The sequence below is a fragment of the Belonocnema kinseyi genome, chromosome 1 (assembly GCF_010883055.1).
Source record: "Belonocnema kinseyi isolate 2016_QV_RU_SX_M_011 chromosome 1, B_treatae_v1, whole genome shotgun sequence".
Lineage (NCBI taxonomy): Eukaryota > Metazoa > Arthropoda > Insecta > Hymenoptera > Cynipidae > Belonocnema > Belonocnema kinseyi.
In genome coordinates, this window is record NC_046657.1 from 80,528,848 (window position 1) to 80,542,340 (window position 13,493).

Sequence of the window (13,493 nt, forward strand, 5' to 3'; positions counted from 1 at the left end):
GGAGGAAGGCCCTCGATTTTTCTATCTTTGTGCTCGTCCCCTTTTATTTTGTGCTCTGCCTTCCCCTGTCTAGAAAAATAAAAAAAAATAAAAAAAAAACGAAGGAAACACCGAAAGACGCGATTAAACGAGCGATTAAAATTCGAGTCTCTCTTTTTCATTTTAATTATAATATCTACTCGTGCATTCCTGTGCGCTTTCCAATTTTTCTCTTTCCTCAATTAATCAAACACAATCCCATTTTCTTCCCACCTCTTTATCTCTTCTCTTTTGATCTCCCCTCCCGATTTTTTTTTCGTCTTCCTATCGTATACCATTTACACACTCTATTTTGTGCCTGAAATATCTTCTTGTTTCCTTTCTTTTTATTTTTTTTTTTTTCGTTTTCCTTTGCCTTTTCGTAAATTAAGTTCCCTTAAATGTGATATTGGTGCGTACGAGTGATGGCTCCTTCGCAAAAGAGCGAGACACGACTCTCGTTTTCGAGTCAGTAGAAAAACCTAAATCGATCTACAGAGATTCTTGCGCGTCGCAAATGAAAGCCAATTTTTTGCGAATTCTTTCTTCCTCTTTATATTCTCATATGAAATTAAATTATCGAAGAACACGAGAGAAGAGGAGGAAGAAGGAAAAATAATGATAAAATGATGAAGATGATGATGATAATGGTGAATTTTGGCTTCATTTTTAGTGTGCGCTTCACACTTTTGCTTTTCTTCTCTTCTCTTCTCTTATTTTATTTTATTTTCTTTCTTTTTTCTTTCTTTTCCTTCTTTAAATTTAATTCTCTACTCTCCGTTTCTCTTATTTTTTGGTGTGCTTCCCCGCTTCAAAGACGATCCCTTTATTATATAAGTTTAATAATAATAACAATAATAATAAGTATTATTATTATTCTTCTCCATCTTCTGTTTCTTCTTTATTTTACTTTTATTTTATTAGAAGCGTTGGTAGCGTGTGACTTTTTCGCCGACCTTGCGACGACATCTCCAGGGCAATTCCCGAGCGATACGACACGCAAGTTTTTCGTGGCCTACCTGGTGCTGCGTCGTTTCGCACTCACAGCTCAGATTTAGGAATTCGTCGTTTTTCTGAATTCGGCAGCAGTTTCCGCGGCGGTTACGTGAATGGCGCAAGTTCCCGATGAAGGTCAACAAGTTGGCTTGGTCTGGCGGCGCCGACGGCGGCGATGGCGGCGGATGATTATCGTGAGCCAGGATGATTTTTTCTTCTTCTTCGTCGTCGCTCGTCGCCGTCGTCGTCGTCAGCTGGTGGTAGATTGAGCTCGTGCTCTCTGCTGATTGGCTGATGGGCTCTCTTTCGAGGAAGGACTTGGGAGAGGCTCCACGTTAATTCCAGATGCGGAGGAACGAGTCCCAGGAGCCCGTCGCCACAGCCATGCCGTCCTCTGTCACTCCAAGACAGGAGACACGGTTGTCGTGTCCGGCAAGAATTCCTGAAAATTATTTCATTTTTTTCTTCAAAAAAAAAAAAAAAACAGCTTTATGTCGATATCTCTAGTCTTTTTTTTTTTTAAATTTTATGTTACAACACTCAATATTTTAAGTTTACAGTTTGGTTACATATTTTAATTTGAGAAACTAAAGACTACCAATCGTTTAACCCTTAAAGGGGATACTGGGTATAAAACACCCAGCGACTCATTTGCGCTTTAACAAAACGTACCAAATTCAAGAAAATGGAAATATGGCGCCAAGCCTAATTTTATTTCTGAAGCGCCGTATCTCGGAAATATTCAAGTAAAATTTTAAGTAAAAATATGAAAAACTTAGAAAGTTATGAATTTTAGAGTGAAAGAAGTCATTTTTAAATTTTTTTCCAACAAGGATTTTTTTTTAACTACTTTAAATTTAAAAAACTGTTATGAAATCTTTTTCTCCTTAAACTACATAGATTAAACATCATTAATTGATTTTCTTGTAAAAAACTATCCAATACCGTCGGCACAGCACACGTTTGAATACCCTTGGGTATCTAACACCCAGTATGCTCTTTATGTAATTTTACGGAAGTGTACCCTTTAAGGGTTAAAAGTAAACCGACCATTATTGGGACAACGTAAAAAGTATGCCTGATACTGGGAATTCCTGAAATTATTTGTTTTTTTTTCTTCAAAAAACATCTTGATGTCCATATTTCTTTTTTTCTTTCAATTTTATCTTACAACACTTAATATTTTAAGTTTACAATTTATAGTTTTTACAGTACCATTACTGGGACAACATAAAAAGTATGTCTAATACTGGGACAATATTAAATATCGTTAAGTATCTTTTATATTCCAAAATAAATCATGAATGTAAAAAATGTTCTAGCAGTTCTGAAATTCTTTTAAATTTATCAGGGTTGTCGTTTTAATCAAAGAAGAAAATTCCAGGTCATTTTTCAATTTTATCGCGATTGGCAAACATTTTTCAAGTGTCCGACGAGAATTCCTGAAATTATTTTTTAAAAAATGAACTTTATGTCGATATTTAATTTTTTAAATTTTTATCTTACAACGCTCAATATTTAAAGTTTACAATTTGCAGTTTTTACCATTCCGTCACTGGGACAATATTAAATATCGTTAAGTATCTTTTACATTCCAAAATAAATCATAAAAATAAAAATGTTATAGCAGTTTTGAAATTCTTTTGAATTTATCAGTGTCGTCGTTTTAATCAAAGAACAATATTCCCGGTCACTTTCCAATTTTTTCCCGGTTGGCAAACATTTTTCAAGTGTCCGACGAGAATTCCTGAAATTATTTTTCAAAAATGATCTTTATGTCGATTTTAACTTTTTTTTAAATTTAACTTACAACACTCAATATTTTAAGTTTAGAATCTTCAGTTTTTACAGTTCCATATTTTGAAAAAACTAAAGACTACAACTTTTATGAGATATTTAGAAGTTTTAAAAATATCAAAATTAAATTTAGAAAGGCTTAAAAAGAATAAAAACATTTTCTCAAGATTCTTAGGAAAATCTAAAAGGATTTTTCATTTTGAAAAATTATTGTAACAGAAAATTTAAAAAGATTATAAGAGATTCTCAAAATGATCAAAACAAAATCTAAGAAATTTTAAGGATTTTTTAAATTTGAAATATTTTCAACACTATGGAATATCTTTCGAAATTATTCAAATATTGTTTACAAATAATAAGTGTTCAATTGCTATTTATACGTCAAAATTGAACAATTTCACTTACAAATGAAAAATTTTTTAAACAGAAAAATCTTCTAAATTTCCTCAATAATTTAAAAAAAATTTGTTTATCCTCTTGAAAACTTTACAAAAATTTTAAATTATACTAAATATTTCTTGAATTTCGCCCATTTTTGTCCATTTTTATTTTACAATCTAAAGAACTGAAACATTTTGCTTTAAAATCTTCTAAACTATTTTTAAAAATTGTAGGGAAGCGTTTGTTATATTTAAAACCCTTTTTCAAATTTTCTCTTAAAGTTAATTTTTCAAAATAAAAAACTTCCAAACCTTCTAATTTCTAAAAATGATTCAAATTTTTCCTGCATTTTTTTATTTATTCTGCAAAATTAAAAAAATTGCCTTAAAATCTTTCCCATTCTTCTTTGACTATTTTTTAAATCTTGTAAAATCTTTTTAGAACATCTCTTCAAATTAATTTTTCGAAATAAAAAATTACTTTAATTTTTCTTAGCAATCTGAAAAAATGTCTTTCATTTTCACGAAACTTTACAAAATTCTTTTAAAAATCTACAAGTTTTAATTATTTTTTAATCGTTTAAAAACTTTTGAATATCTCTTAAACTTGCTCAAATTTTTCTAAAATTATGTAATATGGCAAAAATTCAAAATTTTGCTTTAAAATCTTTCACATTTTGTAGACATTTTTCGGATATATACTTTAATCTTTAACGCCTACAATTTTTATTAAAATTCGTTCAATAAAATATATATATATATTTTTTTTTTTGAGTGAAAGATTGTGCTTAAAAAACAATTCTTTTGATCGTTTAAACTCGAGAATTTTCTAGTGCGGACATTTTATAATTTGACAATTTTCTGTCGTAAATTTTGTTAATCGGAAATTTTGCAATTCTAAAATATTATAAACTTTTCGGGAATTTTCCAATTCGGAAATTGAAAAATATCGGTAATTTTATTTTCCAGGATTTTTAAATCATCCCGGTCATTTTGTGTCTTCATAAAAATCTTCAATATTGTAAGTTTATAAGTTACAGTTTTTAAAATTAAAATTTTTAATTTGGAAATTAATTACTGAAAATCTTTGTTACTGCGTTTAATTAAAAGTAAAAATTGATAGATGACTGTTATTTAATAAACAAAAATATTTATTCATTCACAATTATAAATTTGAAATTGAGGAACTAACAAATTTAAATAAAATAATGCCTATTTTGAAATTATATTCAGCATTTGTTAATGTCTTTAATTATTACAATTGAAGAAAAAAATATTTCTGGGTCTAAAACTGTTCTTAAAGAAAATTTCCACTTCAGGAATTTCATTAATTTTGAATTTTCCCATTTGAGAATTCAACAGTGTTGGTGATTTTATTTTTCAGGATTTTTCAGTCATCCCAGACATTTCATATCTTCATAAAAGCATTACAAATTGTCATTTAACAGCTCAAAATTAATAACTCTTTAATTTAAAATTTAAAAAATTTAATTTACATTTTGTTATTTTTACTGAAATTGAAAATTTTTAATTTTTCAAGTATACAATTTTCATTTTTTACAATTATAACTAAATCTGTATTTGAAAATCAATAAATGATCATATTTATTTATTCATAATTCAGAATTTAAGAATTGTAAATTTGAAATTGAGAAAGTAAGAATTGTTAGATAATAAAATCATTTCTATTTCAACATTATGATCATTTTTTCTGTTTTTAATTTAAAGTAAAAATGGGACGACTAAAATATCTCAAAAAATAAAATTTCGAAATTGGAAAATTCCCGACAGTTTATATAATATTACAGAATTTGAAAATTTCCGACAGAAAATTGTGGAATTTAGAGAATTAAATTTGTTTATGTAAATATTGTTTACGTATGAAAAAATACAAAAATTTTTTACAAAAAATTACAAGTTCCAGTTTTTAAAATTATAAATTTTAATTTGGAAATTAACGAAGATAAATCTTTCATTCATTCACAATTTGAAGATTGTAAATTTGAAATTAAAAAACTAAAAATTGTTTAAAAAAATAGTTGCTATTTTTAAATTATAATCTGCCTTCATTATTATTGCAAATTATCATTTAAAATTATAGATTATTGTTATTTAATAAATAAGAATTATAAACTCTTTATTTCACAATGCAAATTTTTCGATTTACATTTTGTAATTTTTACCGAATTGGAAGTTTCGATACTCCAAGTATAAAATTTGCAATTTTTACGATATTTTGTCAATTTTAATGTGCAAATAAATGACTGCAAATGTTTTATTCAATCACAATTTAAACTTTTTAAATTTTTAATTCAAAAACTAAAAATTTTAAATGAAATAATACATATTTTAACATTAAAATCTGCATTTGTTACTGTTTTCAATTGTACGTAAAAATTGACCAATTATTATTTGATAAATAAATTCCTTAATTTTTAATAATTTAAAATTCACAATATCACAGGGTTGGCCGTTTTAATCGACGAAGTAAATTCCCGATCATTTCCCGATTTTATCCCGGTTCGCTGACGTTATTCATGGTCAATGAAATTTAAAAAATGGAACGCTATCATTTTCAATAATCTAAATTAAAAAGTCAATCAACGAACTTTAAAATTTTCAAAATTATATAATTTTAAGGAATTTTAAGCTAGAAAAAACAAAAAATGAAAAAAAAATGTTAACTGAACACTTCTTAAATTAGAAATTCAATTATTTTCTTTTTAAATAGTTTAAACATTCTTGAAAAGTTTCCAAATTTTATTTCATATTCTTGAGAAATTTAAAAGTTGTTTTAAATTTGTCTAAAATTTAAAATTATTTTTGAAATTTTTTCAGAAATTCTAACTATCTGTAAAAATGAATTGCATTTTTTCTACAATTTTCAGAAAATTCTGCAAATTTAAGAAAATTTCTTTATAATTTATATGTATAAATAACAATTGAACATTTGTTATTTGCAGGCGAAATTCGAGTAATTTTAAGAGATGTGTAAAAGTTTTGAATAGATTCAAACTTAATGTTAAACTTGAAATGATAGCCTAATATAAAACAAAATGTAGATTTTCGCAAACAAAAAATTAGATTATTTTAAAGAATTGTGACAAACTTCAAAAGAATAAAAGTCATAAATATCTCTTAAAATTACTCAAATTCTTTCTACAAGTGTTCATTTGTAAATTATACATCAAAATTTACAAATTTCACTTACAAATTAAGCATTTTTTAAATACAACAATTAAAATTGTAACATTCGAAGTTAAAAGGCTCTTCGAAATTTTAACGAATCCAGGCTTTCTATATCAAACAATTCAGTTAAAGATTCTTTACTTTTAAATAATTGGTTTCAATTTACTTTTTTTCAATAAAAATTCAAATATTGCTAAATATTTAATAATCAAGTTTTTTTAATTAAAAATTTCAAATTGAATGGGTTAAAAACTGAATATTTTAGACTGAAACAATATTTTAAATTTAATAAAATACTTTAATTAGGAATATATTATTATAAAGTTATTTTTAAATTGAAAATAGTTTATAAACTTTCAGTCACACGTTCAGTCACACAGCCGTTTAAGTTTTAACGTTAAAATCTGAAAATTCTTAAATTTTGAACTGGTTTAAAATCGTTTTATCAGATCATTTTTGTTTACTTTTTATTACTTGAAGTACAGATACATTAAAGAAAATGATTTATTTATCAAATAAAAATGTTTTTTATCCAAATTTTTCAACATCAAAGGATTTTATTTTTTATTTCTTCAAGTCTTTAAGAAAGCATTTTCAAATTCTTTAAATTAAAAATGTAAGTTTCTAAAAAAAAATGTTTAATGGAAAATTTTTAATGTAAAAAAATGTTGAATTACGCATTATAAACTAAATGATATCATAATTGAAAAAGATATCAATTCAATTAATTATTTTTAAAACTGTTGAAATCGAACGTGTGCAAATTTTTCTTCTACAAATTTGTAAAATTCCCGGTAAAAAAAAAATGCACTGTCATTTCCCAGTTTTCTGGTCCAGCGGCCATCCTGATATTAATATTCTAACTTTATAATTTGCAGTGTTTATAATTCTAAATTTCAATTTAAAAAACAAATGACTGCTACTCTTTCATTTATTCATAATTCACAATATAAAATCTACATTATCTAAATTTTAATTTAATTTCAAATTGTTTGAGAGACATTTCATACCTTGAATATGCATACAACTTAAATTTACAATTCTTCTAAGCATAAACTAAAAAAAAAAAAAAATGACAACTGAACAACTGTAAACCAAAAATGTTCTGAATGATTAATATTTTGATAGAAAATTAAAGAGAAGGGCCCATTGGGAGATAATTTCTCTTCTCAGATCAAAGAAATAATTTCTATTCTACTGAAAAATTTGGGAAAATAATTATTAAACTATTTTAATTATTCAGTAATTAATGAATCAACTCACCCGCTCGTTCGGTTTTCATCGAATCCCAAACGTTGCAATTGAAGTCGTCGTAGCCAGCCAAAAGCAACCTTCCACTCTTGCTAAAAGCTACGCTCGTAATTCCACAGATGATATTATCGTGACTATACATTGCTAATTCTTGATCTGCTCTGATATCGAATAATCTACAGGTCGCGTCGTCGGAACCCGTCGCGAAAGCGTATCCATTAGGGAAGAACTGAAAAAAAGAAAGTAAAAAAAAAAAAGGATTTTTTAGTTTTCTACATTTCATCAGGTCTCATAATAGTTTTCCTATGGAAATAAAATATAGAGACCAACGGCTACTTTTTCCGGGTGGCCGTTTTATTCAAAGAAAAAAAATTCCCGGTTCGGAAAAAATTTTCACGGTCAATGAAAAAAGGAAGTTAAAACCGGAAAATTAATATTTAAAAAAAAAAGTGAAAGTTCGAGTATTAAAAATTGAACAGCGATTGATTTTACAAGACAATTCTGGATCTGTTCCTAATCATATAATTTACATATTTGAACGTTAACATTTTAATTAATTTAATTCGGAAGCCTGATTAGTGGCAAAAATTTTCAATAATATTTAATTTGGAAATTTAAAAATTTTAAAAAAAAAAACAAACAGAACAATTTTCGATTGAGTACTTTAACATTACATCCCGAGAATTTAAGTTCAGGTTATATAACCGAGAATATGACAGAATTTAGGAGAGTTTAAAAGAATTTTAGATTTAAAAAAATATTTTTATTGTTCAGGTTATATCAGGGGTCTTCACAATCCACAGGTGCAGTGTGAAGGGCTCGGTTCTGAAAGTTGAACCTGGAGGACCTTTTTTTCTGGTATTTCCTTTTTTTAATAAAGGGATTTGGTTTAAAGTATTAAAAATGTTAAACTAACTAATTGCGGATAGTTCTTTCTAAATGAATTTTTGCAACATTAATAATGCAAATCTTGTATTAAATTTTATCATTACAATCTCAAAGCTAATTGAACCTTTCAAAATGGAATTATAAAAAAATTTATCTTTTAAATAGAAATAATTTCCAATGAGAGGCGATTCAACTTTTAAAAATTCCAATTATAAACTTATCAATTTCTTTATCAACAAAAAAAAAATCCCAAATAAATTGAAAGCATTCAAAATTGAACATTTTCTTTATTAATTGAAAAATCTCTAAATATAATTATTTCAGATTCAAATTTTGAAAATTAAAAAATTAAAAACGTTAAAAATTGAAATATTTGTAAATTAGAATGATGAAAATTGTCTCATTAAAAATTCATAGCTAATATTATTGCGTACAAAATTAAATTATTCGAAAATGTTAACCTTTAAATAAAAATAATTTTCATTTCAAAGTGATTAAAGTTTTAAAATTGTTAACTGTAAATTAAATTGAATGTTTTAAAGTCAAAGCTGCTGAAATTATGGAATTTTAAATTGCTATTAATGTAATTAATAAATGTAATAAATAATTTTTAATGTAAAGTATTGAAATTTCAAAAATGTGTACTCCAGATCGTTAAAATCCAAACGAATGCAAACTTTATTTAAAAATAAAAAATATTGAGTCGTTAACAATTTGATCAAAACTGTTTTAACACTCAACTCCTTCAAAATGTTAATTATATAGTATCTAATTTTTAAGAAAAAATGGAAATTGTAACGTTGAACATGAAAATTCAGAACTTTTTGCAGAAATTTCTGTCAATACTGAAAAATCGCTTTTCCGGGTTGAAAATTTAACTGTTTTGTAGAAAATTCGTACTTTTGACTAAAATAATCAACAATTGGAACTGTTTTTTTAATTTTCAATTACAATATTTTATTTTTGAAATATCAAATATCACACTTTACGTCGAATATTCATCTTTGTAAGTTGAAAATTCAACGGGGAACAAATATACTTAACTAAATTTGTCTATTTTATCGAAAATTAAACTGTTATATAAAAAATTCGTCGTTTTGGCTTAAAACATCAACAATTGGATACAAAATTCTACTACGTATTTCATACAAAATTAAAATAATTTGCACAAATTTGTTTTCTTTTTTATTGATATTTATTTGTTCCCAATGCAAATTTAACTTCTTTATTTTGTGGTAAAAATTGATATTTTTTATTTCAAAATTAAACTATTTATTTAGAAAAAAATTAATTAACAAATAATTAAGTAAAATTTGTACTAAAATCAGATAAATTGTTTAAATTATTTAGTGGAAAATGTATGTAATTTGTTAAAAATTTGCCCTTTTTTATAGAAATTTATCTTAGTTGAAAATTAATTTGTTTAGTGGAAAATTGGACTTCCTTTATTTGAAAATAGTGTATATCGTGTAATTTTTTTCGAAATAGTAGAAAAATGGTGTCATTGTTTCAAAAAAGTTTAAAATAGTATTTCAAATTTCTCAGTTTTAAAGATTTTAAGATATACATAACCTTTGTCAAGTATCTTTTCCGAGGAGTCTTAATTGTAATTTAATTATATTTTGTTTATCTGCTAGATTCTTTAATGTTATAAATTATCTAGGTCCATTTAAAAGATGTTTATAAACTCTTAATATTCAAAAATTGGTTATTATTGGTTTAAAAATTGATTGTTTTTATTATCAGGACTATTATTTTCAATTACTTTATTTTATTCGGAAATAATTTTTTATGTAATTATAATAATTATAAAATTAAGATATATTTTTGATAAACTTAAATCTTAATTTAAAAATAAAATGTTTAATTATTCATGAACAAATTAATTTTCAGTTAATTTGAATTAAGAGTATAAAACATTGAAATTGCATTAATTATTTCATTTAATATTATTATGTTAACAAAAACTAAACCGTGTTTCATATACAGTGTTTCATATAAAAATTTAAAATTTTCAAATGCATTAATTTATTTCAAACAAAAAAAAAGTTTTTTCTACTTAAAAGTTAACTCTTCAACAAAATACTGTAATTTTCAACAAAATAATGGAATTTTAAACATAATAGTTGAATATTCAACCTAAAAAGACAAATTGCCAACGAAAAAGTGTCATAGTTTATATTTTAATTTAAAAAAAAGAATGAAATTTATACAACAAAGAAAATAATTTTAAAACCAAAAGGACGTATTTTCAACAAATAAAGATTTTTCACTCAAAAAATAAATAAAAGTTTATTTAAATTATTGAACCTTCAAACCAGAAGAAAAATTTCATTTACAAAAATTTAATTTTCAAATAATAAATATGACTGTTCAACAAAAAATTAATTTTCCACGAAACTGATGCATTTTTACGCAACAAAAAAAAAGGAAATTTCAAACTAAAAAATTATTTTCAACATCAAAAAAACGCGAATTTTTAACTAAAAAATATCAATCTTAAAAAAATGGAAGTTATATTTTCTGTTAAAAAATGAATTCTAAACGGAACCAAAAATAAGTATTTTCCACTAAACAGTTAAATTTTCAACCAGACATAAGCCCTACATAAAGAAAAATTTCACAATGTAGTTTAACTTTGACCCAAATAGTTTAATTTTCAATTTAAAAATATTAATTTTTAATAAGATAATTAAACTTTTAACCAGCGAGATAACTATTCAATTTGAAATATAAATAATTAACAAAAAAAGTATTTTCGTAACAAAGCGATTCAAACAAATGTTTTAAACAAATTAGTTGAATTATCAAGTAAAGAAGAACGATTTTTAACAAAAAAAAGTTCCATTTTCATACAAAAAATGACATTTCTTCTATAAAAGATTAAGGTTTAAATCAAAAAGATAAATTTTCAAAAAAATTGTTCAATCAATTTTTGGTTGAAAAAGATATTAGTCGATTTTTCACGATCAAACTATGAATGTTTTAACGAGAAATAATTTTCTACCAAAAAAATTGAATTTTCAATCCAAAAAGACAAAATTTTTAACCAAAAAAAATGACTTTCAACAAAATTATTAAATTTTCTAGCACATAGTTGCATTTTTATCAAAAAATATGAAATTTCTCTTAAACCAGAAGAATTTTTTATTACAAAAAAAAGTTTTTTTGATTAAAAAAAAAAAATCCAGTTAACTCAGTAACATTAAGAATTGAATTTTTGTAACAAAAAAAAGTTTCTACGAAAAAAATTGAATTTTCAATCCAAAAAAACGAATTTTTTTAACCAAAAACGATGCATGTTTAATAAAATAGTTAAATTCTCTAACAAATAGTTGCATTTTATCCAAAAAAGATCCATCTTTTACTAAAACAGATGAATTTGTAATAAAAAATTACCTTTTTTTTATAAGCGAACTTTCATCCAGAAAATGTTTTCAGTTCATTTCAAGAAAATAGTATAGGCTTAATAATAGGCTTAATTTCTAAGCAAACAGTTGCATTTTTACCAAAAAAAAAAAGATTTAATTTCTGCTAAAGCAAGTCAACTTGAAAATAAAAAAGACAAACTTAAACAAAAAGGATTTGAATTTTCAGCCAAAAAGTTAACGAAAAAATTCAATTTTCTATTAATTAAAATAAATTCTGAGATTCTCATAAATTCTCACAGAATTTATTTCTCGGTACAATTTTAAACATGTACTTTAATTTTGGCATAAAAGTGTTTGTACAATTGTTTTGTGAAGTAAAAAACAATGATTGAATACTAAAAACAAATATTTATCAAAAAAGAATAGTTTTAGCTAGAATTTCCGTTTTATAGAGTGAAAAAACACATTTTTGTGAAACAGGTTTTTAAAAAAAAATAAAATTATTTCATTATTTCATATGAGTTTCAATGCATTTTAAGCTTAAATAAACTTCATATTAATGCATGTAACAACAAATTTTATCCATATTATGCCAAGAATACGAATAATAGACGACTGGAATTTAAACACGAATTATAACCTAACGTTTAGATCAGATTTTTAAATAGTAAATTCATTAATATAAATTAAATAATGTTTAAATTTTAGTTTAAAATCAGGGTGAAAAAAAATCAACTTAAAATCTCTTTAAATCTTTGAAGCCCCGCTAACTTCTAACCAAAGAAGTGACTAAATACTACAAAACAATTCAATTTAAATTCAAAAGAATTCAAAATTCAAATAAATTGGAAAATTTCATTAATTTTCGTGAACTTGGAACGAATTTAGAGGTAAACGCAAAGAATTCGATGAAACTCATAAAAATTCAAGGTGAATTAAAAAAATAATAAAATGAATTGATAACAATTTGAAAATATAAATAAAACTTTATAGAATTTGATGAAATGCCTAAGAATTCACGGGGAGGTTAAAAGAATTAAGGATCAATTAAATAAAAACATTAGAAAATTGAAAAAATCGATTAATTAGATAGAATTGATGACCTTTTTTTATTAAAAATGAAACTACTTGTTTCAAAGTTAGCCTCATTATTTAAAATTCCTTTATTTGTAAAAATGCATAATTTTAGTTGAAAATTAAACTATTTTTTTGGACATTTTTTTTAAATTGATTTTTTATGTGATTATTTATTTTTAAAAGAAACTTTCATTATTTTGTTGAAAATTTAATTATCTGGGTAAAAAGTCATCTTTTTTGGTTGAAAATTTCACCATTTGGTTTATCATGGAATTGAGTAAATTTAGAAGAATTCAGGTAAATTAACAAATTCCAAAGTAGTTAAAAAAATTGAGGATGAATACCACAAAAAAACTTCAAATCTTTGAAACCTTACTATTTTCTAACCAAAGAAGTGACTAAAAACTACAAAACAATTCGAGTTAAATTCAAAAATATTCAAATCAATTGGAAAATTTTTTCTAAATAACAAATTCCATTAATTTCCGTAAACTTGGAATTTGAAAATATGAAGAAAACTTTATAG

General features: G+C 24.4%; 1 protein-coding gene across 2 annotated transcripts in view; it reads right to left on the reverse strand.

Moving 5' to 3' along the window:
• Positions 1-309: 309 nt before the first annotated feature.
• Positions 310-13,493, reverse strand: part of LOC117183006 (guanine nucleotide-binding protein G(I)/G(S)/G(T) subunit beta-1) — a 49,066-nt gene continuing 35,882 nt past the window's right edge. For both annotated transcript variants that reach the window (XM_033376140.1, XM_033376148.1), the window contains 2 exons: positions 7,644-7,860; positions 310-1,456 (listed from right to left, as the gene is read on the reverse strand). In XM_033376140.1, the coding sequence (XP_033232031.1) occupies positions 1,350-1,456; positions 7,644-7,860 (324 nt within the window). In that variant the 3' untranslated portion in view covers positions 310-1,349. The remainder of the gene's footprint in view (positions 1,457-7,643; positions 7,861-13,493) is intronic.